Source organism: Vicugna pacos, chromosome 12 (genome assembly GCF_048564905.1).
Source record: "Vicugna pacos chromosome 12, VicPac4, whole genome shotgun sequence".
NCBI classification, from domain to species: Eukaryota; Metazoa; Chordata; class Mammalia; order Artiodactyla; family Camelidae; genus Vicugna; species Vicugna pacos.
In genome coordinates, this window is record NC_132998.1 from 26,096,364 (window position 1) to 26,122,263 (window position 25,900).

The 25,900-nt window shown below is 45.9% G+C and overlaps 1 protein-coding gene and 1 long non-coding RNA gene across 4 annotated transcripts in view; one reads left to right on the plus strand and one right to left on the minus strand.

Moving 5' to 3' along the window:
* Window positions 1-12,082: 12,082 nt before the first annotated feature.
* Window positions 12,083-16,233, plus strand: LOC140700170 (uncharacterized). The gene is made up of 2 exons (XR_012078447.1): window positions 12,083-12,163; window positions 15,347-16,233. It is a non-coding gene; the product is annotated as an uncharacterized lncRNA (long non-coding RNA).
* The window catches only part of ABTB3 (ankyrin repeat and BTB domain containing 3), a 320,336-nt gene continuing 307,980 nt past the window's right edge, over window positions 13,545-25,900 (minus strand). For all 3 annotated transcript variants that reach the window (XM_072973060.1, XM_072973059.1, XM_072973058.1), the window contains 3 exons: window positions 24,166-24,234; window positions 22,199-22,312; window positions 13,545-15,722 (listed from right to left, as the gene is read on the minus strand). In XM_072973060.1, the coding sequence (XP_072829161.1) occupies window positions 15,513-15,722; window positions 22,199-22,312; window positions 24,166-24,234 (393 nt within the window). In that variant the 3' untranslated portion in view covers window positions 13,545-15,512. The remainder of the gene's footprint in view (window positions 15,723-22,198; window positions 22,313-24,165; window positions 24,235-25,900) is intronic.

Consider the following 25,900-nt stretch of genomic DNA (forward strand, 5'->3'; position numbering starts at 1 on the left):
TGATTTCCCCCTTAAGGACGCCAGTGGAGAAAAGACCTGAAGACGCGAGCTAGGCTCCTCCGGCCAGCCTTTGCAAATGTCTGTCGTCACATAGATCAGGCTGAACGCATGTGTTTGTCTAGTACACCAGACTGTGCCTGGCTCAGCTTAGTATTACCAGAGCTTGGTGGAGAATACATGCAAAATAAATATTTGAGGAAGAAATGGAAGAATGACAATGCTGGACCCCTGTTAAGGATGGAGTGAGTAGAACGATGCAGTTGTTGCCTGGCTATGAGACATCACAGACGCAGAGAAGCTTTCAGATTCTAATTACGGGGTTTGTAAGTACATGTTCATTGCTGTATCACCAAGCCTAGCACAGAGTAGGTGCTCAGTCAATATTTAGTGAATGAATGAGTAAGGGAGTGAATGAGTGAGCCTTCTCCGTCCGTCCCTCACTTAGGAGGGAAATTCACGCTCTTCTCTGCAAACAATTTTAGAAAGCCCTCAACGGAGAGATGTGGCTCCACCTAGTGGACACTCCAGGACTGTGCCTGGAATTTGAAAATTTTTTCCCCCTACTGAATGTAGAGGTGTGGCTCCACCTAGTGGACACTCCAGGATTGCGCCTGGAACTTGAACTTTTTTTTCCCCTCACTTGTTCTTGAACTGTATAGTTTCTCTACTTACTAGTCCCCACTTCACCCAGTTCAGCACAGACCACCATGTATGCAGCCTAGCCCTGCAGGTGAGAAGAGCCTATCTGAAGCTCTGAAATGGGCAATTTGAGAAAGATGCTGTTAAGGGAATGGACAGGACCATTTGTGTGAAATGGCATAGAGCCATGGATGTTGTGGCAAGAATGCTGAACTAGGTGTCCAGAGGCCCGTCCCTGGTTTGCTGTGTAGCCTTGGGCAACGCACTTGCTCTCTTTGAGCTTCAGTTTTATCATCACACAGCTGTGTACCCCTTGTACCCCCACACTAATCCTCAGATCCCAACATGGCCTCACTGGCCACGGAGGGACCACCATGCCCGTGTCACAGCCAAGGAAACTAGTTTTAGATTAAGTGAGGAGCCCAAGTCCTCATGGCCAATGAGGGTCAGAATCAGGATTTGAATTCAGATCCATCTGACTCCAGTGTGTGTACTGCTGGCATCACATGTGCTTTTGAAAGTCACTCCATGGTCTTCTTGAACCTGTGTCTCTCCTTTTGAGAGGCTGTGTATCAAGAGTTATGGGTATGGCCTCTGAAGCTAACTCCCTCAGTTTGAATCCTGATTTTACTCACTTACCTGCTTCTAAGAACATATCTACTTATAAAGTATGTAACCTTTGGCAAACCACTTACTTTCTCTCCATTTTGGATTTCCCATCTGTAAAATGGGATTGACAACAGCAAAGGATATTGCTTTATGTATGTACTTAACTCAGAATACTACGCAGGACACCCGGTAAGTATTTATATGTTTTCACTATAAATATATAGTTATGCATACACATATAACTATTATTTTCTGCTTTTGAACTCTTGCTGCTCCTGACATAACCTTACAGAACTGTAAATTTAGATCTTTAATATTTTTTCACGTAAAGTATATTTATACACAAAGACACACTGACAAGACTAAAGAGAAGAACACTTTCACTGTGCACCTATAAGGGCGTATTCCATTATGGGACAGTATAGGAGTATGGGACAGTATAGGGCAGTATGAAGTACTATGTGAATTTTGTAGATGTTGTGAATGGTTCAAGTATATTGTGTTCCATTATTTGGGGGTGGAAGTATTAATTTCTTATATACAAATATTTAAAATAAATGAATATTTTTATAATCTTATTTTCACTTTTCTTCATTTTTGTACTTGGAACTTCTGGAATGGACATGACCTGGGTTTCTTCTGACCTCCCAGAAAATCTGATCTATGCCAAGTACCAGGATTGGAAGAAGCTAAACCCCAGAAATTCCTTTGGAGACTAAAATATAAATGAGGGGGCTCAGCTCTCCAAGGAGGCCTTATGGTGACACAACTGAGGTGGTCGGCCCTGGCTCTTGGGTGTGGAGCAATCTGCACTCATCACTCAAGTCTGTCATGCTGACTTTCCTGGGATCCAACGAACTACCCAGATCTCTTCCATACCGCCGTGCTGAGCAGTGAATGGAAACTCACACCCCTCTCCCTAGAACAGAGCTTCTCAACTACTGACATTCAGGGCCAGAAAATTCTACTGTGGAACCTGTCTTGTGCATTTAGGACGTTTAACATCAAACCAGCTCTGCCACCAGATGCCAGCAGCACCCCTCCCTCAGTTATGACACCAAAAATGCCTCCAGACCTTGCCAAATGCCCCTGGGGCATCATCACAGCCCCCTTCTCTTTTGAGAACCACCGCCAAAGGGTAAATGGAGAGTCACAAGGCAGGTGGTTTGCTAAACCAAGTCCCAATTTTATGGTTATTGCCCTTGATCAGATATTTTTGGAAAAGTCCATGGTAATGGTTTGTGTATGCAGGCAGTTGGGTTGGGAGGTTGGCCTTGGATTATCTGGATGATTAATCAATTTTCCTTCTCCATGCTGCATTGTAGGCAGGGCCTTGATCTCCTTTGGATGAAAAGAATTGCTTTTGCAAAAAAAGCAGTTTTGCAAAAAGCAAAAGACCATGTTTCATTAAGAGGTATATAGAGACATAATCTATGAAATCCTAGGAGTTTGGGGCATTCTGCAAACATCAGTTTCTTGTTATAACTTTTTGACTCTCAAAGGACATTCCTAAGGAAGACATTTCAGATTGCAGACTCTCCTTCTCCCAATTACTGCAGTCCATATACCACTGAAACATACCCTTTCAAGCTGTTCACTTTTCCTTCCCTTCAGTCCCCTTCTCTGCTCTTGATCCTTGAGTGGCCTGTCCGTCCCACTTGCGACACAAGCTGCTTTTGGCAAACCTCATGCATGTGTATGTGGTTTTATAAAATGCCCTTTGTTTTCTGTGACATCTTGCCCCAGAATGGAGTGATTTATATCTAATGCTTGGTAAAGAAGTTAATTCCTAAAGTTGTCAGCAGAAAACAGGTGGCTGGAAAGGACGATTGCTTATACAGTGTTCCAAAGCTTTCTTTACAATGTGCCCCTGGTGAGAGACAGCAGGAAAGAGGCCACCCAGCGGGAAGGTAATGTACCAGACACTCACAGCGGGCTTGAAAAACATCTCACACCTCTAGTTATGGGAGAAGTGATTGGCAGTAACAGGATGCACAAACGACTATCAGAAAATGTCTCTGAGACCACGGAGGTCTTAAAATGACTTATTAGAGCTGAACAGATAAAACATTTTAAGGGTCTTCTTCCACATCCCACCCCGGTCCACTCCCCAAATCCTGACCACCTATAGATGGTCTTTTCAGGCATGTTTTGTAGCAACCTTTGCAAGATGCCTGGTGCAATCACAGTGGCCTGGGAGACTAGGGCAGTATCTCAGACCCCAGTGTGCTCAGCAGTCACCTGGACCTCTAGTTAAAATGCAGATTCCAGGGCCATAGGTCTGGGGTTGGGGGTGAGAGTCTGCAGTCCCTACAAACATAATGAGGCCGACCCTGCTGTCTGTGGAGCCCACTCAGAGAAGCAAGGGAGTAGAACACTTCTTTTAGAAAAAGCTACACACGCTTACAAAGATGGAGGAGCAGTGGTAGAGCAGGGTTCCCAGACTTGTCCAAAGTTGCCAACAACAGCCAGAGTGAGTGAAGTGCGGAGCTGGCGCTCAAGTCTCTCCTGTGCTGTTTCACTCACTCCAAGTAGAAGCAGCAGCAGAAGGAGCAGCAGCTGGACTGTAACTTCCTCACTGGACAATGAAAGGATTTCACCCAACAATACAAATCCTCAGTTCATGCCGCCTCCTGCCTGCCATCCACTCCCCTCCCCTAGCACAACTGTGCGCTAAGTAGGGAAGTGACCCCCCCCCACACGAAGTCAGAAACAAAGGCCAGTTCGTCCCACCCAAGGCTGACGCTGAGCACCCCTCCCTGCGGCTTAGCCCTGGGTCCACAGCCACAGCCAAAGGTGTTCCATTTCCTGACTTCCTGCTGCCTCGACACCACAGCTATTTACCTACTTCCTGATTTTGCTTTAAAAAATGTTTTTAAAAAAAGCAGGTGCTGGGCTTTCTCCATCTGCTCTTGTTCTCCTGAATACAGACGTTTTGAAGATGAAGATGCTGTAAGTACAGTAGGAAATGGGGGAAACAGAACCGTGCTTCAGCTCAAGCCAGCCCATCAAAAAACAGAAACACAAACAAGCACCGCGAGGAAACTGTAATGCCTCTGCAGGCTTGAGGAGTTTCTGGCGGTTTATTCTTGGGGTGCTTCTGAAAGGTGGCAGCTAAAAGCCAAATTCGTTTTTAGAGCAGTCTCAGCAACGGAAAGCAAACAAATCTCTTGTCCTCCCTGTGGAAGTCAAAATAAGAAGCCCGGTTGCTGCACTGCAGGAACTGGGCCACACAAAGCGCCTCCCGCAACCTCAGAAGGGAATACAGGAGGCCTTAGACCATAGGCTCTGTGGGCCTTTACCCATTTAAAAAGCTCTAAGAAGCAGTTGAGTCTTTGAAGTCCTTCTCAGTTCTAACAAGAGACTAAATACCAAACCTCCCAAGTTCAGACTGTTCCCTGTGCCTGAAAGAGGAATAAATTCAGCCTTGTGTGAACACCACACCTGCTCCCTGTACCCTGAGGTCACAGAGAGTGAGACTTGGAGGCCAGGAGATGACTTCTAGGCGTGTGCCCCTAACGAAGTGATGCCCATGGCAGAGTCATTGTTTGCTGGTGAGTCAGCCTTTAGGGGACTTTCCGCAATGCTTTCTCTCTTTTTCAAGGCTGAGGGCCCAGGTCAGTGGGACCTTGGCCCAATAAAGGCCAAAAATCTGAGCTGGGAAAGGGGCGATCTCAGAAGGATAATGGGCCAATCACGTCTCCTGTTTGACCCATGCCCAGCTGACCATGATCACGACAACTGGTGACCTCAGGCCCATCTGCCAAAGAGGCGTGGGCTTGATCCTGAGGTGGCGAGTCCTCAGAGGCTGTCTGCCCACCTCCCACTACCTCATTTTGCACCAAGAGTTGGCCTGGCAGCAACTCAATGCCCAGGTGGCTGTGTCAGGGAGCACCGTGAGGGACCCTATCTTCCTCATCTCTGTCCCCAGTGAACTCAATACCCATTAAATATTGGCTGATCTGAATGGAACCCTTCCACCACTCAACACTCCTTTCTCTCCCACACAAAACTCACAACAGAAACTACACCTGGAGGAAGCTGACCTTGGCCTGATAGCTCACCACAGGCACACGAGATTAACCTTGGTCGTAGCCCAGAGGGCTGTATCTTTCTCTTCTGAATAGTTATTGGAGTGGTCGTTTTTTAAAGTGGTGAAGAGGAGAGAAGCATCCTCTTTTTCTTGCCTCTCTTTACGGGAGGCAGTAAGTGAAGAGGTGTGGCAAAGAGCAAGGGCTTGCTTAGACATCAGACCAACACTAGTCCACATTCCAGCTCTGCACTGACTAACTTTTTAGCCTTGCTGTCTGCACCCCAATTTCCTCTTCTGTAAAATGGAAGTACAGATCCTTATCAGGTAAGCTGAGGATTGGATAATACATATAAAGTACTTGGTACCATGTCTGCCACATGATAAGTGCTCGATAAATGTTAGATCTCACCATGATGTCCAAGTTAGAGCAATGCTGGATTTTACCTGTTTTCATATTTATATACATTGCAGAGTGTCTTTCCACGGCAGGCATGTATATCTGTGGTCCCTTATCTGTCAAGAAATCATTCTCTAAAACCAATCCTGTCCTTTCATGCCAATTTCTTCACTCGAAGATATAAAGAAGGAACACAAAATATAAAGGAATGGAAAACACACCACTCTCCCATGCACTGAAAATGGCATTTCAGTCACATAGACGCATCTCTGATGCACACAGAGGTGCCAGACTCTGGTATTGTTTCCATCACCTCTGGGATGAAATATGACAACAGCTGACAGTCACACAGTACAATTCCTTACCTTAGAGTTCAGAGAAGGAGTCCCTGGGGGCTCCAGGGAGTGAGGCTGTCAAGAGATTGTCATGAATCAAACTGGAACCTAGTGGGTGACTCCCCAAACTCAACAGTGTAGTAAGGGGGTGGTAGGTGGCCCCAGGCTGGATGGTTGATGGAGCCACTGCTGGCCTTGGGGACCTGAGGCTGTGGGGGAGGTAGAGTTAACCAATCAATGATAAGACTGGAGGCAGCTAGTTCCAGGGCAGGGACAATCCCTGGTTTCCCTCTTGCTTGTTCCTGCTTCCCAGCCCTTGGGGAACACTGTGTTCTGCATTTGGACGGAACCCTCCCCCGCCTCCCCCCACTGCTGCAAGAGGGCCTCTCCACCACCGACTTTGTCAACGCAGTGACATTCCCATTCTGTAGGTGGGAAGACTGAGGCTGACAGGGGAGCTCACTCACCAGGCACTTGTGGCCAAACTAATGCACCATCCATGGTTTTTCTCTGTTGAGTCTGGTTTAAAAAGAGCATACAGATGCAGTGTTGACACCTGCAATTTCATGTACCTGGATTTCTCCCTGCTCTTAAAAGTGGCCCTCCCTAACTTGCTTGCTTTACTGAAATCCATTTTTTTCCCCTTTATAAAAAGAAGTCCCAGTTTTCAGTGACTGAATTGCTTCTAGCTACTTTTTCTCTTCCCCAGCTGGTGAGGTTTTGTAGAACATTTCTCTTCCTTCTGTATTAGATAAGTAAGAATAATGAATAGATCTGCTGCCTCACTAACTTGATGAGGATAAATAGGGTGGCAGGCTTTAATAAAATGCAGCCCTTGAAAAAAGTGAAGGCCAGGAGGTCCTTACAAATTCTACGCCAGATATTTCAAGATTGATTTCTTTTCTGTGGCCAAATGAATGACTAATATCAGAAGGAAAGAACTAATAGTGACAAAATCCCTGAGTTGCAAGAGACCTTTAAATTATACCCTCCCTTTATTGCTTGAGTCTCTATCAAGTAGTTAACCAGCATTTTCTTGAATGCTTCCTGTGATGGGGAACTCACTACCCCAGAGAGAACTCATTCCATCTTGGGAAGGCTTTGCTCTGACTTTTATAAGTTCTTATTTATACTTAGGTGACATCTGAATCCTTGAAGAGTCTATCACTGGAACAGCTCTAATCCCTGTGGCCATACAGAAAGGGGCTCATTCCTTTTATCTATGAAATCTCTCCCTCTGAAGACAACCATGATGGTCACCAGCCTTCTATGGGCCAAACATGCCAGTTCCTTCCGCTCTTCTTTCACTTTCTGGTTATTTCCTTCTAAGGAGGCCACAGTTTCTCTGTGACCTTCATTAATTGTAGGGGACATGTGTCATGTTCACAGCCTTGCATCATCTTTCTATATTTGTAAAAATCCCATGGTATAGGTCCCGTCTCCCTAATGTAGCACGAAGAACTGAAATTCCCAGCCTCGCCTGTGTCTAGTAACCCAGGTTCTGCCAGTGGGATGCACGGAAATGAAACTCTGTTCTTGCAGGTGGAGGCAGAAGCACTGAGCTCCTGCGGGCAGGCTGAGTCCCTGTTGCAGGAATGGTATTGGTGCTCGTGGCTGTAGCGGCCACGGAAATCAAGCTCCTAGTACTTGCAGAATTGCCTTATTAATTTCTGCCTTCATAGTACCCGGTGGCGGCCTTGACAGCAATGACCTCTTCAGGCCTTTTCTGTGTCATGGTTTGTAAGTTATTCGGAAAAGCTCTGCCTTTAAAATGGTTTCTCCAGCCCCCTCAGCAATGGTATGAATCATCTAATATCTCTGAACAAATCCCCTTTCTTCTCAGATTAGCCAGAGTGACTGGCTGCTGGGACCCCTGATTCATCCAGGCCCTGAACTGGATGCACAGCTCCAGAGGGCTTCCCTCCAGTGCAGAGAGCACCATCCCTGCCTCATTCGAGGGGTCATGCTTCTATTGCTGGAACGGTAGTGAAATGAACTCTTCTAAGTGCCCACATCACACACCTGACTTATAGGAAGTTTAATGGTCAACTGAAACCCTCACCCTTCCGGGGCAGCGATTCATTCCCTGGTTCAAGGAATTTCCAGGAAAACAGACTTAATGTACTTTCTTATTACTTGTTCAACAAAACACGGTGTCTGAGCTTTCCCCCCACCCCCAAGCACAATATTTAATGTATGAGAGTGATTCCTTTGAAGTGCTGAAAATGCAGTCTTTCCCTTGACAAGGAAAGGGAAAAGGAGTAATTATGGGTGAAATCGTGCCCTGCGTCCTCCCCTGCAGCACAGGCTGACATGTCTCAAGGTTACCCGGAAGCCATATGAACCAGATGCTTCACTCGTCCCTCTCCACTATCAGAGTGTTTTGAAGCGAACACGGAAGGGACAGCTGTCTTTGATTGTTCCCTTCTTGATCCTCCTGGGTCCCTACCACTCCTATGGGGCTTCTGTGAGTGCAGAGAGAAGCCTAATAAAACAGTCTCAAAATAAACAAGAAATTTCTCCTTTCCTTCTACGGCCAGCCCTAAAGGAAAAGGGGGAAATAATAGGGGGAGAGGATGAGAGCGTAATGCCATGGCAGAGAGGTGGGTCTTTTATTACACCTTCAGTGAACACCTGTGAAAGTAAATACAAAGGATTTAGACCAAAAGCAGACCTGGAAAAAGTGAGGGTAGCACAGAGTTCTACCTTAGGCGAATAATTCCTTTGGCGTAATTCAGACTGTTTGAACTGCCTAGAAAAATATAATTTGAAATGATTTCCACAGGTGTATTGCTAAAATGTCTTCATGATTTGGGTCAGAAAGAAAGGTTCACAATAATTCACAAGGTTGAAATTCCAGACAGGCCAGATGACAGGACAGAAGTCACAGGTTAGTCCAGCAGCAGGATGGGTTTGAGATGAATGGCTGACCTCCATAAGCAATACCTGTGTGACGCCAAGTGTGGTCCCTGGACCAGAAGCATTAGCATACCCTGGATGCTCATTTGAAACGCTGAGTCTCAAGCCCAACGCAGCCCCACTGAATCAGAACCTGCACGTCAACAAGGTCCCCAGTGATGTGCACACAGAGTAAGTTTGAGAAGCACTTCCCAACACCATGAGTGAGGTGTTTGGAAAAGCCAGTCAGTTATAGAAGGAACTTACTGCAGGGCTGAAAGACCATTTAGCCCCAGTGAGGGCAATGGATCTCTGATCCATCACCAGCACTGAATTGTTGGACTGACATTAGGGGACATTCTCACCTCGATGCTACAGGATGAGGAAGTCATGTTCAGCTCTCAGGAGACATAATTGTTTCCTGGGAGCTATGACCAGAGAGGCAGCTGTCAGAGCCAAGCTGTCTTACTGCCATATTTCCTGACATGCTCAAGCCTTTGGTAAAAGGAGATGGGACACTGGGGGAGTATTACTCAGCCATAAAAAGGAACAGACTCTTGATATACACAACATCCTCAATGGATCTCAAGGGGATTGTACTGAGTGAAGAAAGCCACTTACTGTACGTACCATTTATATAACCTGCTCAGAATGACAAAACTATACAGATGGAAAACAGGTTAGTGGTTGCCAGGGGCTAGGGATGGTGCATGTGGAGGAAGCGGGTAGGAGTTACCACGAAGGTGTAGCACGAGGGAGATCTTTGTGGTGATGGAGGAGTGGTTGTGGCAGTGCTTAAACAAACCTATACACGTCACAAAATGGTATAGAGCTACAAACTCACATTGTGCCAAAGCCCATTTCCTGATATGATACTATACTATAGAGGTACTTTAGATGTTACTGTTGGGGGAAACTGGGTGAAGGGTACACAGGACCTCTCTGCACTGTCTTTGCAACTTTTTGTGAATCTGATTATGAAAAACAAAATGAGTCGATATTTGCAGATACTAACTACTACATATAAGATAGATAAACAAAAAGTTCATCCTGTGTAGTACAGGGAACTATATTCAATATCTTGTAGTAACTTATGGTAAAAAACAATATGAAACAAATATATATATGTTTATGTATGACTGAAGCATTGTGCTGTACACCAGAAATTGACACAACATTGTAAACTGACTATACTTCAATAAAAAATATATATACACAAAACACTGAAAAAAATCCCCAAAACAAAAGGAGATGGCAGTCCTGAGGCCATGATCTGGTGAGAAGCAACCTCATAATAAAATATTCTTGGAGCCTTGTTATAGGCTTTTATTTGGTTTCCCGCCTGTTTTACTGAAGACATCGTCATATACTGAGATCCCTTTTCCTAAATCCTCCTGGATAAAATCCAGAATGTTCTATCACACTAAATGGTGTCATCACCATTCTAATATCTATCTATATTTATAATATATAAATGTAGTAAGAGGATGTGTGTGGCATGTGCCAGTCCAGGTGACAGAACATCAGCTCAGAAGGACTCTCATTTAGAGCTGAGGAAACAGGTCCAGAATGGAGAAGAGGCCTTGCCAAGGTCACCCAAGTAGCCAATGGCAGCAGTGGGCCCAGAGGTGAGATCTGGCGCCTGGCCCAGAGCCCCTCTATTTTACCACCTGCCTCTTCTCTTGGCAGCTCTCAGGCTCGGAGGTTTGAAATGGCATTAAAATTCAGAACTCATCCAAAGGTTAACTCTGGAAAGCAACATCCAAAGAACGCATCAGCGACACCAGGGCATCTCTTTTAATTGCCTATTCACGCAGACAGATTGTCTTTTCATATTCGGAGCTAAACTTGGAGACGTGTCCTTTTGCAGGGCACTCGTTATCTGACTGCCTCATCAGGAATGGGAACTCATGTGCAATGTGATTGCTGATTTCGAGTTCTATTTTTTTTTCCCTATGAAGCAGGAAGTTTAAAATGTGCTGGGTTATTTTTAAAGAGGGTGAAAAAATAGGCATCATACCAGCTTCTGTAATGGCTTTGTCCAAAGGCACGTGCTGCTTTATTCAAGGCACTGGCCAGCTGGGAGGAAGGTGGCTGGCACGAAATCTCACCAGGGAGATTTCCTGGTGGAGGGATAGGGGACGAGTGTCCACATGTTCAAGTGGCAGCAAGGGCTTAGCTGCTGACTTGATGAGGACGAAGATCTCGTGTTTTTCTGGAGTTGACACCCAGAAGTTTGCTTCATTCAGGAATTTATGACTCCATCCTCCTCCCCAAAGAGCCTTGGTCAGCAGCCCTGAACCAAGAGTTGGCTCCAGGGAGTCTGTTCCCCTCTGGGTCATTTTTGGGGCCTCAAGGGTCTCACAATCTTGAGTGGCTCAGGAGTTTGGGGGAACTGATCCCTGCAACTCTAGTATTAGGAACTCTAGTATTTATATGACAGGAAATCCAGTTGAAATTAGAAACCTGGCTTCCACTAAGTTAAACATGTCCTGATCACCAGCTTTGCGTAAGGCACCGCGCTAGGAACGAGACTGGCAATGGAACTGCTTTGGGGGAATTTCCCCCACCTCCTGGAAGAGCAGCAAAACTCCAGAGACTCACAAACCACCATGGGAATTACTGTGGTAGAAAGTTCTAGAAACGAACGGCAAACTCACTGACCTTCCTTTCCTTGTGTGAGTCATTGTCTTCGCCTCCTATTCACTCAGTCTTAGACGTTCGGAACGCTTCTTCTCTGCTACGACAAATGTGGGGCCCGTACATCTCCTCTAACCCTCCCAACAACCACGTTAACTAGCTATATTTAAACCCAATTTCTCAAAAGAGGAAAAGGAAAACTAGACAGAGTAGTAACGTCCAAGGTCTCAAAATGAGTCCGGTGCTGAATCGGGGCTGGGAAAGTGGTTTCAGGCCTGCCTTGGAGCCTGTTGCCTGGCAGGGGGTGCTCGGTGAATTTCTCCCTGACTCCAACCCTGAAGCTGACAAGCCCAGGAAACGGTCTGCTAGTCGTTGGGGGTATCTGCGTGGGGGCCGGCCGGCAAGGGAATTGGGGTTGGTAGAGTTAGTATGTGAATACCTGGGCGACCAACCACTCATTGTGACTCAAGCTGGTGGATGCAGGCGAGGGTGCAGGGAGGTGGGCTCAGGATTCTGAAGGCAGGGAGTCCAGGATGGTGAGAGAGGAGATTTTTCACAAACAATTGCCTAAGATCCTGACCCTTTATCTGGACTGAGAGCACATGGCCCGAGGTTAGTAAACGCTGTGTATTCCCATAGCCTTGATGAGACAACTGTGGATGAAACATCTCCCAGCTGGAGTAACACTTTTTGCCTGGGGCTCCATGGGAAAAAACAACAGAAGCTACAAAAATCACAGAATCCCAGGGGTGGAGAGGCCCACTTGAGGCCTGACTGCACTTTGTTCCAATTCCTGCTTGGGAGCTCAGACCATCATCTCTATTTTGGGTGGAGAATCCTCCTTCTCTAGGGGAGAATGGGTGGTACTCAAACATGGTCTATGTAACATCAACCACATGTGGGGATGGGTGTGGTTGGGCCTCAGAAGCCAAGTTGAGGCCTTCGTGTTTGTTCCTGGGGCTGCAGGCATACACCCCTTCCGGTTTTCACTGCAAATATTAGGGGCACACGGGAGCTCTGTGGGGGGCAGGCAGGCTCCCTTGCCTCTCCGAGATGCTAAGGGGCCCTTGTACAGTCAGTCACTAAGGACTGAATGACAAAGCCATCTGTTGGGAGTAAAAGGCAGATACCCCAGACACACTCTATCTTCCCAGAATGAACACATCCAATGCCTTACTCACCCCAAGGTTACGCAGAGAGTGATGCTCCCCAAAGATACATTGACCTTCTGTTCTCCTGGCCTGACTCAGAGTTCTGGCCTCTGACACTCTGTTGCTTGGGTTGCTTCCTAAAGAAAAAACAGACCTCGACTGCTAAGCAAGGTTGATCAGCCTGCCGGAGGTGCTTGTGCTGTCCGCTGTTTACCTCATCTCACTGGCCCAGGGCTCCAGGGGCTGCCTGGGCCCCTCCCTGGCTTCCTGTAGGCCTCTGTGGATGAGCCAGGGATATTCATCTCCACCGGACCTGGGTTGGGACCAGCTGGGGACTCGGTTTGACTTTAGTGATGATGACACTCCCAGGGGAGAGCTGCTTGTCCCTCCACGACCCTAACCCGCAATCCCAGAACGCTGCCACCAACCACAAACATCATTCATGCTGGCCTTTGGAGCGGGGCATACCAGGTTGGGATCCCCCTACCCCTGCCCAGCCAAATGATTCATCAAGGACTCCATCCTTTGTGGGTGAGTTAGCTACCGGGGGCTAGAGGCACTTACAGGCGACACCTTAAGTCCTCTGCCTGAAAGGGAGGAAACCCAAGGGCAGCACCCAGAGGGTGCCTGCAGACCCAAGGGACTACAGCCTGGTTAGCCAAGTTCTAGTTGACAGAGTGGAAGTGCCAGCAACACAGCACCTATCTTTTATCTGGCAACTTCATCTCCCTTGATTTTTTTCCCCTTGGGGTCACATTTTCCAATCTCTTGACTGAGTGACGTTCTCAGGCTCCAGATGTGGGGTAAAGAGCTCACTCGGACCATACAAAGAATGCGCAGCGTGGGAAAACCAACTTTTTAATGACAGAGAAAGCACACCAAACCGTAACAGAAGCCCGTCAGGAGTTGCCGCTGTACAAATCAATGCCCAGAGGCCCTGAACTAGCATTAGACATTCACAGGGAAGTCAGTCACGGGGAAGGAAACATCCACGCAGCATCTCTGAGGACAGAAGGAGGCAGGAGACAGGGACAACCCACGACTCACGACGAGCTGTGTATCTGTAACTTGGGCTCCTTGTAGGCAGTTTTTTTTCCCTTTCCTCATTTGATGGTAGGGATTGGGGTGGTTTGCAAATGACCAAGTGGAAGAGAGGCCTTGTGTATCAGCATCACAGAAGAGCCAATACTGTAGACAGACGTGGCTAGACAGACGTGGCCAGGGTCCTCCGTGGGTCATACCCGTGAAACAGGACTTGACATTGGTCCTCTGTACAATGGCTCAGGGAGCTAGTACAACAGATGAACAGCAGCTCCTTTAGAATCTAGGGTCCGCGCACAAGTTCCCAAAGGCATGCTAGGAAATACGTTTATCAACGAAACTTTGCCATCCCAGAGGGTAAAAGTCATTCTCCTAGTTTTACTGCATGTTATCTAGGTTTCAAATGAAAGGACAAGAAAAAAAAAAGGCAGCGACTCAAAAATTATTTGGAATATTGTGGCACTTCACTAATCTCTTTTGCTTATAATATATGGCAGAGCAAACGGAATCCTGTTGATATAAACTTTCATTATAGATAACCCTATACTGTACACTCTCAGAATACAGAAAGAATCCATCCTATCATACATGTTTCATCTTTAAAAATAATCTAACATAGTCATCTTCTCTGGCTAGTAACAAACTATTAACATCTTCTGAGAATACAGAGAAAACTCTGGGCTAATAGTAAATTCTCTGACATGCCCCTCCTCCAACCCCTATTCAGTATCATCTATGAACACATTTCTGCAAAAGCATCCCAGAATCATTTGTAACTAGGAAAGGAAATGAATATGTTAGTTTCATTAATTGGGCTTTCAGCAAGAAGTCATGGTACCTTTTGACCTTGGCAAAAATGAAGCACAAACATAATATTTCACAGGTTCGGGCCCATGCAAATGCATGTTTTTTTTTTTAATGTGGGGGGATTTTATTTTCACCCCGAAACCATGATTAGCATGCAGGTTTTCAACTACTGAGTTAGAGATAATTATTGGCAGTGCACCTCTTTTGTGTAACCATGATCACTAAGGCAAGGTCACTATTTCACCTTGTGTAGAATGTCAGCAGTATCTTGTCAGATGCATGTTTATACAGAGTAGACCTGTGACTTACTGTTTAAAAAAAAATCTCAAAACACAGATCCCTAGACATAATTCAGTTGAAAATGAACTGTAAGCTTTTAGAAATATATTTTAAACTACAAGGCTGCCCTGTTTTTGGTTTTTTTTAATGAACATTTTAAAAAGTTCCCACCCCTAAAAATTTGCCGAATTATGTCTTCGCTATTGGTAACAGTCTCACTGATTCGCTATCACTGTTGACTCTTACTGAACTGCAGCTACTAAGATCCTTAATGTGTAATAAATATAATGCTTTTCAGGGCTGGTACAGTTAAATTCTCCAGCTGTCAACCTGGAACCCGAATGATCTTTAGCTCTCAGTCCATCCATTGGACAGTAGTCCCTGGCAATGGGTGTTCAACTGCCCCAGGGGTGCTTTGGGATGAGGTCAGCCTGGCTACCCCATGTTGACCTTGTAGCTCTGGGCCCAGCTGCAATCTGACCTGCTGGCCAGTGGCATGTCCTTTGTTTCTCAACAGGAGCTTATGGGAGCTGCATTTGCTTATTCAAGAGAAGCTGAGGCAGTAGAGGCAGCTCCTTGGCACAGCCAAAAACAGACTCCAGGTGAAATTTGTAAGTTTGTGTACAGCCAATGCAGCAGGAGAACTGGCAAGTCCCCGGGGAATATTCCCTGGACTGGATGTTTCATACAACAGAACCTTTGGAAGATGACAAGTGAATTGACTGAATCCTGATGGCCAACGTCCTCTGTAAGTCCTGGAGCACATCCTGGCCCGTCCCTTCGCCATTTTTGTCATATAGGAGCTGCTTGAATGCTTCGTTTTCGATGAGGACCATCATGTTTTTGAGAAAGTAGCCTTCGCAATATGCTGAGAGCTCTGTGACTCCGAGAAACTGCAGAGAGTGGAGAACAAGCAGGAGATGGTTATGTTTCCAAAATGTACCTGCTTTCCTATATGATAATGACGAACACCTACTAAGGTAGATGGCCTGCAACAGTGGCTCTGATTCTGTGTTCTTTGCTGTATCACACCCAGGGGGTGTGACTGCAGCTCCTCCCACCAAAGGGCTAAGTCCATTTCTCCACTGTTTGGCTTTGTGAGTTGTTCAGGCCAGCAGAACATGGTAGAAGCGAGAGTTGCCAGTTCTGAGCTGGCTTCAAGTGGCAGTGTGTACTACAGTGCTTTCTCTCAGAATCCTGCCTCTGCCTTCAACACAAGCCTGAGCTAGACTGCTTGCAGCATGAGCAACCACGTGAAACTGAGTTGACAGTGACAGAGCCCAGCCAGGATCAGCAAAGCCAACCACAAACTGACTGGTGAGCTGACCTCAGAAGCAAGGCCAGCTGACACCAGAAGAACCCAGCCATGCCACTGACTCGTGTGCTAAATAAGCACTCACTATTTCTGTTTGTTTTTGTTTTTTTGGGGGGGAGATAATTAGGTTTTTGTTTATTTAATGGAGGTATTGGGGGTTGAACCCACGACATTGTGCATGCTAAGCACACACTCTACCATTGAGCTATATCCTCCCCTCAAGTACTCACTATTTTAATACTGGGTTTTGTGTCTCTTTGCTCCACTACAACTAATGAAGTTGCAGACACAGTTCTAATCTCTTTACAAGTATTAATTAACTTACTTAATTCTCACAACCACCCTATGAGTGGGCAGTGCCTACCTACCACCTGTACTTAGGGCAGTGGTTCTCAAACAGGGGTGATTTTGCCTCTTAGGAGACATCTGGAAGTCTGGATACATTTTTGGTTGTCACAACTTGGGGCGGTGTACGTACCACTGGCATCTAATGGGTAGAAGCCAGGGACGCCATTAACATCCCACAACACAGAGGACAGCCCCCACTGCAAAGACTTATGCAGCTCACGTTGTCAATACTGCCAAGGTTAAGAAACTGATCTAGAGACATGGTTCCTGACAGACTAAACCAATACAGAAGGGATGATGCCGAGCAGGCTCACTTTATAAGCCCAAGCAGAAGGCTTGGCAGGTGGTAGACATTCAATACATATTTGTTGAATGTATGAATGAACAATTAACTCTCAGAGTAATGATGCCAACAGCAAACATTTATTGACAGTATATGATATGCTGGACACTGTGCTGGACACTTCATGTGCATCATCTCATTTAATCCTCAAATTTCCTTTAGGCAGGTACTATTACCCCCTCCGATTTACAGATAAGGAAATTGAAATAAGAGAGTAGCTTACAAAAATTCACACAACATGTCAAGGACAGAGCCAGGAGGTGAGCCTTGGTAACTCAAGTCCTGAAGGCTGTGTGTTTAACTATTAGGATGTACGGCTTCCAGCCTGATACCATTCAACAGAAGATGGGTATTTAGCCTCGGAAGCATGCTTGGTGGAGGGATCCATGTTTGAGATGCAGAAGCAAATGTGGATATGTGGGTTGGCTGTCTGTACTCAGACCTTTTCTACAATTTTCAAAGCTTGTAAATCTCTATTGCAGTGAAGTGCATGCTCAGGAGTTAAAGTGCTCCCTGAGATGATGTCCTGCTGCTTTATTTAGATGCTGAATTATCTAAATTATCCAAATGTGGAATTTATCCTTCTGAACTCCCTAATATTCTGTTCTTTAAGCCAGAGACGCGCTTTAAGCTGTTAGATGTGGAATGGTGGAATTACGATGAGGCTATGCCAACAGGGAAATGGTGGAATGACCGGAAGCCTTGGATTCAATTTGGGACTCCCACACTTTTCTGAATATTTGACCAAGGCTGGGTCACTTGGCTTCTGGCTTTAGGTTCCTCATTTTCCAAATGGGAATTATGTCACTTGCATCATAGACCTGTCAGGGGATTGAATGGAACATAATTTACAGCAGGACTCTTGTCATCTGTCACCCTTAGGGAAGGCAGGTTAGGAAGGGAGCTAAGGGAGGGGGGCTCTGGAATCTGTCTGAGCTTTTATTCCAGACTTCACCACTTCCAGCAGTCTGCTGTTGGACGAGTTATTTAATCTCTGTGTGCCTCAGTATTCCTACCCATAAAATGGGGGAAGATAATAATACCTACCTAATAAGCTGTTGTTGGCATTAAATGAGATAATACATGAGACATTCAGAACAATGGTTGATTGTAGTTGGCACTCACTCAGCATTAGCTGTCATGATAAATGTAAACTATTTATAATTATTACTCTCATTTCACTAATTTGTATCCAGTGACACATATGGTTAAGGTAGGTGGCTAGGTTGGGATAAGGGGAGTTGACTATATCTATGAAACCTAGTTCAGCTACCTGGCCCGTAGAAGGACCAAGTCTGTAACCTTGAACTTGCTGACACCACATGCTAATTCACTGACTCAACGGCCTGTCTTCATAAAAACCATGTGCAACTTTGGGCAAGTCAAATCACTTCTGTGGGCTTCGGTTTCCCAAGTTACAAAATGAGAGGTACTTAGGACAGACACACCAGAAAATTCTGTGGTCTCTGAGAGCCTGATGATTTATCAAGTTAGCAGGTTTGTTGTCACCCAAATGTTCACATAGATGCACAGTATCCTGGAGCTGGAAGAGTTCTTAGGAATGCTTTCATTCTTTCAACATGAAGCCTCCTTTCAGAGTCACAGAGAAAAGGCCTCATTGTACACGTGGGGAAACTGAGGCTCAGAGTTATCTCTGAGTCCTTGGACACAGGGAGCCCCCCTTCCCTTACCATATACTTTGTATACAAATGTCTCTCATCACAAGTTAGTGTAAGTGGAGAATAAACCCAATAAATACTTACATTTACATGTGGTGGCACTTACTGAATGGTGACTACACATCAGATGCTTGCTTATCTCCACATGGCTAGTTACTGACAGAACTGGCATTGGAACTCTCATCTCCTAGACCAATGGTTGACAAACTAAAGTCCTCTGGGCCAAATGTGGCCCACAACCTGTTTTTGCAAACAAAGTTTTATTGGGATACAGCCACACCCATTCATTTGCATATTGCCTCTGGCTGCCTTTGCACTACAATGGCAGAGTTGAGTAGATTCGAAGTGACCTCATGGCCTCTGTGAAAATATTTATTTGGCTCTTCACAGAAATTTGCCGACCTCTGTCCTAGGCAATGATTTTTTCAAGTGCAGAGACCATGTCTTACTAATTTCTTATTCTGATGCATATACAGTTCCTTGGTAAATAGTGGGTGCACAATAAACACTAGGGAACGGATCCCCTGGTTTCCAGACCCATGTTCTTCCCATCATGGTGCCCTGTTGAACTTATTGCATTAGCTTAGATTCAATTTGATGAGCCAGCTTGTCCTTTTTCTCAAGTTGAAAGATACCCCGAATGGGGCGGCAGAAGCTCTAGGGCCTCTTCTTCATGCCCAAATAGTTTGAGATAGCTTTGCTAGGAAAAAAAAGAAGATGACTAAGCTGCGCATTTATGCGCTGGGCTTCTCTGTATAAAACTCCATGGCTGTCTCCAATGGTTAGGTATAGAACAGAGGGAATGTTGCCAAGAACTTGTTGACATTTGGAACTTGGCTGTTGGTATCTAAATGCCTGCACTTCCTGGAGTTCCAAACTGAGTGTTGGTTTCTTTGTTTTCTCTTTTACTCAACCAGATTCAATTTGCAGCAAAATCTGCCAGTAATGGAATCCACATGGCAGGTTATCATTAGCCAGAGCTGCAGTATCCACAGCACCAGGAAACGACGCATAGAAAGGGCAAGGGGTGCTGGCCTGGCCCCGTCCTCCACGCAAGGATCACGAAGGGCAGGCGTTGACCTTAGGAACGTTCCAGGACGTGGCCTGGGAGGCGAGGCAGAGGCTGGCTTCTGAAAAAGGCCAAGCTCTGGCGACAGAGGTGGTTCTCTGCCATAGGTGTTCTAAGCCTGCAGCACAAATGTATTCCCCACCCAGAATGCGTTATTAGATAACAAAGGAGCTATGGAAGCTGCCTGCCAAGGAGCCTAAACGGATTAAAATGGGACTGTGCAACGAGGGTCTTGCTGCCAAGAAGAGAGGCCTTGGCAAAGCCCCCCTGGACGTGGGGTTCACAGGGCATTTTCAGTGTCCACAGCCAGGGGAGGAGGCAGAGGACCATAGGACCAACCAGGCCCTCCTCCTGGGTAGAGACAGAGTTTCTCTGGATGCTTTTTCGAAAAATAATCAGTTTAAAATAAAAAACAAATTTTCTATGCCCCGAGAAACCAGATTTTGGTAAAACTTTCATTTAACCAAAACACCCAGTGTGTGTGGGTAGGAAGTAGTCTGACTGGACCTTTTGATTTACTGATGACCAATCAGAAAATCTTTTTTGAGTATCAGGACTATTGTAAATATTTCAAACATTGGACATTTGTTAGGCCAGACAGTAAATACAAGGTTAAGAAGATGTGCTTTGGAGTGAGACCAATCTAGGTGGATACCCCAAAGAACTGAAAGCAGGGAGTTGAACAGACATTTGCATACCCCCGTTCACAGCAGCATTATTCACAATAGCCAATAGGTGGAAGCAACGCAGGTGTTCACTGATAGATGATGAATGGATAAACACAATGTGGTATGTACATACAATGGAATACTATTCAGCCTTAAAAAGACATGAAATTCTACAAATGCTACATGGATGAACCTTGAGGACACTGTGCTAAGTGAAATAAGCCAGCCACAAAAATAAGCCAGACAAATACCATATGATTCCACTCATATGAGAGACCTAAAGTAGTCAAATTCATAGAGACAGAACATAGAATGGTGCTTGCCAGGGGCTGGGAAGGAGGAGGGTATGGGGAGTTAGTGTTTAACGGGTACAGAGTTTCAGTTTGGGAAGATGAAAAGTTCCGGAGTTGGATGGTGCTTGATGGTTGCACAACAATGTGAATATACTTATGCCACTAAAGTGTACACTTAGAAATGGTTAAAATGGTAAGTTTCACGTTATGTACATCTTACTACAATGACAAAAAAAAACTCAGTAATAGTTGTATTAAGCAAATTACTTCACTTCTCTGTGCCTCAGTTTCCTTACTATTACATGGGACTAATTAAAGGGTTGCGGTGAAGATTAAAAAAGGTAAAACAACAAAGCTTTAAGCACAGGTGCCTGCACATGGAAAGGGCTCAGTGAATGTCAGCTTAAGACAGAAAATATCTCAAATGCAACCTGTTTTCTCACAACGAGCAGAAAGAACATTATTCACATCAGTTGTCCCTCTACAGACTATGGATGTGGGAGGCATGTGTGCTGAGCTCCAGTGATGCAAAAGAAGAGTGCTTTGTTTGTTTTAAATGAACTCCTGATGTCAACTTATTTCATTGTTTCTTCCCAGCAAATGCTAATCCTTCTGTCCTGAGCACATGAAAGAAAATGAAGTGGCACCTGGACAAATTATTTTAATTCTCTTGGTCCCCGTATCCCTACTTGTGAAATGAATTGTAGGAAACCGGTGGTTCACAGATTTTGTGAAGACTGGCCTTAGAGCTAAATTCACAACAGTGTCACCCTGGAAGCCTGCTAAAAATACAGATTTCTGGGCTCCACCACAGAGATCGCGGGGGTGAGGGGAGAAACAGGGATTTGGAACTCTCCCCTGGTGATTCTGATTTGTAGTCAGGCATTGGGTCCACGTGACTAGGAGGGCTCCTTGAACCTCTCTAGTGCTGACAGCCTGTCTCAACCTTGGCACATCTGATGATCACCCGGGAAGCTGTGAAAAATACCTTTTTGCAGGCTCCACCCTCAGAGGTTGATGAATTGGTCTGTGATAGGTCCTAGGCACAGGGATTTTAAGTGAGTGTGTAGGTGACCCAACCATGAAGCCAGCGATGGGAACCTCAGTTCTAGAATAACGGTTCTCACCCATGAACAATACCAGCATCACTTGGAGGGCTTCTGAAGCCACAGATGGCTGGGCCTCACTCCCAGAGTTTCTGATTCATTAGGTCTGGGTGGGGCCCAGAATATACATTCCTGACAGGCTCCTGGATGATGATGATGCTGCTGGACTGGAGCCCACACTTGGAGAACCACTGTTCCAGAACCTTGCTACTCAAGGGGCGGCCTAGACCAGCTGCAGAGGCTTCACCCAGAAGCTGGCTAGAAACGCAGAACCAGGGCCCACTCCAAGGCTGCTGAAGCAGAGTCTGCACTATGATTCATATGCATGCTGGGGTTCAGAGCAACTCTGCTTTGGGAACTTCTGGGTTCCTGCTTTCGTTGTGTTTGGAGGGGTGGATGAAGGGAAACATGTCTCCTCTAGAGCAGGGAAGCCAACCTTGGGAGGAGCACGGGTAGCAAGCCCAGCATCCTCCCTCTGCCCCAACTCAGAGTGTCTGCAAAGAAAGCCTCTCCCACATCAATCAGGCAGCGAGAATGGGACTCATTACCTTGGCGTGGTTGTAAATATCCACACAGTTGTCTGTATTGATGCTCTTTGCACAGATAATTTCACAGTGTCTCTGCAAAGCCTCCAGCTGGAAAAACTTAGCTGCAGACAGAAGCTAAAAACCATAAAAAGAGCCTGTTAGAGGTTGGGAGGTGGAAGGAAATCAATGGCAGTGGTGAGAAAACCCCTCATCTCCCACTGTGGTACCCAAGGTGAAAGCACAGGGAATAAAGTGCTGCTAGTCACCCGAAAGCACGAAGGTTACACTAGAGGACTAAGACCCAGCCGCAGAACTCGACTGGGGGAAGAAGGTGGCAGAGGGGAGGGATGGGGTTGAAGTGAATCAACTTTGCATCTATTATAGCAGGAGGGTCAAGCAAAAATGCCTACAATTGTTATGTCCAGAAATAGGGGTGAACACTCTTACTTAGTAAGATGGATATTGATGGGGTCCACTCCCTCTGTTCAGCCAGGTTTCCACACAGATGTCACTTCAGGTCGTCTCCTTCCTTCACCGTCTGGCCCCCTTACCCTGTCTGAGCCTTCCTCACAGCCATTCTCACTCCAGACATGATGCCATGCCTGTTGCCCTCCCCAGAGTCCAAGAGAGGAGGGATTTCTGTTCCTTTGCATCACTGCTGTATCCTGGCCCTGAGCAAGGCACCTGGCCGTGGGAGATGCTCAACAGAGGCTCTTGAGAGGGGAATAAAGTGCTGAAGCAAGAGTTCAAACAGGTTGCCTTTGGAGAAAGGACTTGGAGGGGGGAGGTGGATGAGCTGCTTTTTTATGTATTATAAAGCCCTCCTGTATTATTTACATAATTGAAATGTATGTTGTTATTTTGACATGCAAATAATTTTTTAAAGTGTTTACAAAAGAGATGGCGTCCTCAGACTGTAGGCTGGTCCTGAGGTAGTGAAGTGTCAGAGAAGAGACAAGAGAGTAACTTTGGGGAGGGTGTTTGACCACAGAACGTTTCCCAGAGTAAGGAGAAAAGTACGACACAGTGAACACTTAGGCTCTGTGGCCCTCACTGCATGCCAGGCACTGCCGGCACCTTACAAATAGAAACTCTTAAGATCTTCAAAACCCAGTGAGATGATATTGTTATCCCCATTCTACAGGTTGGGAAACAGAGGCTCAGAGAAGTTAAATTACTTGTCCAAGATCACAGAGCTCAGAAGGGTCAGGGCCTGGATTGAAACCCAGTCTGGCCCAGAGCCCATGTTTGAACCACCGTGTGGGGTCACCTCTTGAATATCTGATAGTGTTCTGACATCTCTCATCAGCCACCCTGGACTTCAGGGTGAACGGGGCTCTGGTTCTTTTGCTAAGGAGTTTTGGAGTGATTTTGGCTTCTGGTTCAAAGCTACCAGCTTTGACACAAGGGTTCCTCTTCTAGGAAGGAGGAGGGGCAATCTTGGCTTTGGATAGGCAAGAGCAGAAACAAGGCCCACAGAGCAGGGAGGGGAGAACAGGCTGAGTAAGGAGAGGTAGACAGGAGGTGGGGAGGGCCAAAGAGCTGCAGGGATGAGGGATCTGAGTGAAGCTGGGAGAGCTTTGTAACCGGCTCTCAGCTTCTGCCTCAGTGGACATGATGAGATTTGAGGGATGCTTTTAGATGATACATTTCTCTTACAAATGACAAGGGAGAAATCAAGGATAGTTCCTGATGATGTTGTTAGAGCCCCAGCTGTGCTTGGAGCTAGCGCTGGCCTCAGACTCTTTGGTAGATTTCCTTTACTCCACCCCTCCCAAAGCCAGTTAAAACTGGGTTTCACTCAGTTGCTATTAAAAGGGCTTGGACTAGCGCACCCAGCACCCCAGCCTTCCAGGGAAGGGCTCTGATGAGAAGCCCCTAGGAGATCTAAGGAGGCAGGCAGGACCCCAAAGCCTGCATCCAAATGAAAACCCCACAAGGCACTGCCCATGCATGCCACCCACTCAGTGACACAACTGATTCCTTACCTCCATTATCTCGTTGTTTTTAATGAGAAGCGACTCTGGGCCACCGTAGTAGAGATACTGCATGACCAGCTGGAAGAAAGGACATAGGGCAAAGCATCAAAGACACAATCATCTTAAAGCCACCCAGGCTGGCTGCTTTGAACCCCTGTATGACAGCCCTTCCCAGTGGTGGCCATTCCTGCTTGATCAATGCCTTTCAGAAGGAACTCCATGTAAGAGTTTTACAAGCTTGATACTCTTCCTTGCAGCATGCTGCGATCTGTCCCCCTGTAGTTTTCCCTGGGTTCCAAGTCCACCCCCAGGGCGAAACTAAACAATCCTAAGCTCTGCTCCCCAGGACAGTTTTCCCCCCATCTACAGTGATAAACATGGGCTGTCTTCCCACCTCCCACCCCATCGTGCTGCCCAGAACTGCAGCACACATGGTGTGGCTTAAAGACCCTGCGCCAGCGGCAGCTCCCCTGGGAACATGGCCCAGTGTGACTAAAACTTGTTAAGTTCCAGAGGGTGGCTCTGGGCCACAATGAGCCTACCTGCTCCTTATTACAACTCAACAAGATCTAAGATGAAGCTATTAGGGGTCCAGAGTTTCAGTGTTTCATTGATGATGAGAACTGTCTAAGCCAGGCTTTGTTCATATGACTCAGGATGCCTGGATGGTGCGCAAAGTCCCAGAGTATGCAAACTGGTATCCTTTAAGTAGAATGAAGCCCACAGATGTGTTAGTATTGGCTGTCACCACCTCCTATGAAACTGAGTGTTAATTTTTCAGGTAGTGTGTATACTTTCAAGTTGGCCACAGTCTACACCACTCTCAATTTTCTTCTGCCTGCCTGTCTAACACACTAACTTAACCTGACTGGTCCTAGGGCAGCTGTGTTGGAAAAATCTGTAGACTGTTTATATCTCATCTTTGGGCGCCTGTAAAATGTGGAGCTTGGACTGGGCTGTCCTTTATGGTCCCTTCAGACATTGATAGTCCGTGACCAATACAGGGCAGTGGTTAGGAGCAAGGACCCTGGAGCTAGGCTACTTCCATATCTGATCTGGCCCTGCCGCTAAAAAGCTGGTTGGCCTGAATTAAGTTAGGCTCTCTGTGCCTCAGTTTCATCATATGTAAAGTGGGGATAATATTACTTACCTCATGGGGTTGTGATGAGGATTAAATGAGTCAATATATGCAACAGGCCGAGCAGGGGCCTGGCAGTTGCATGGCCAAAACTCAGTAAATTTTAGCTCTTTAATTTTCTCTGAAGTTTAAGAAATCTTTTTCTATTGATCTTTCTGCCATGCACTGCCACTTTGCATTCAACATCCTTTGTGACTGATCTCAATCCACTTTTTGTATGTGTGTTTACAGTAATCGTTTTTTTAAAAATATATTGTTTAGAGTTTTACTGAGCTATAGTTCACATAACACAAGATATTTTGATTTAATGTATACAGGTCAGTGGTTTTTAGTATATTTACAACGTTGTGTAACCATCACTACAATCTAATTTTAGAACATTTTCAACACCCCCAAGAGAGACCACGTGCCTATTAACAGTCTCTCCCATTTCCTCCTTGTGCCTGTCCTGACAATCACTATGATTTGCCTGTTCTGAACATTTCATATAAATGGAATCGTACAATATGTGCTCTTTTCTGTCTGGCTTCTCTCACTTAGTGTGATATTTTCAAGATTCACCCTGTTGTCACACATACCACTTTTTAAAAAATTGCTGAGCAATAT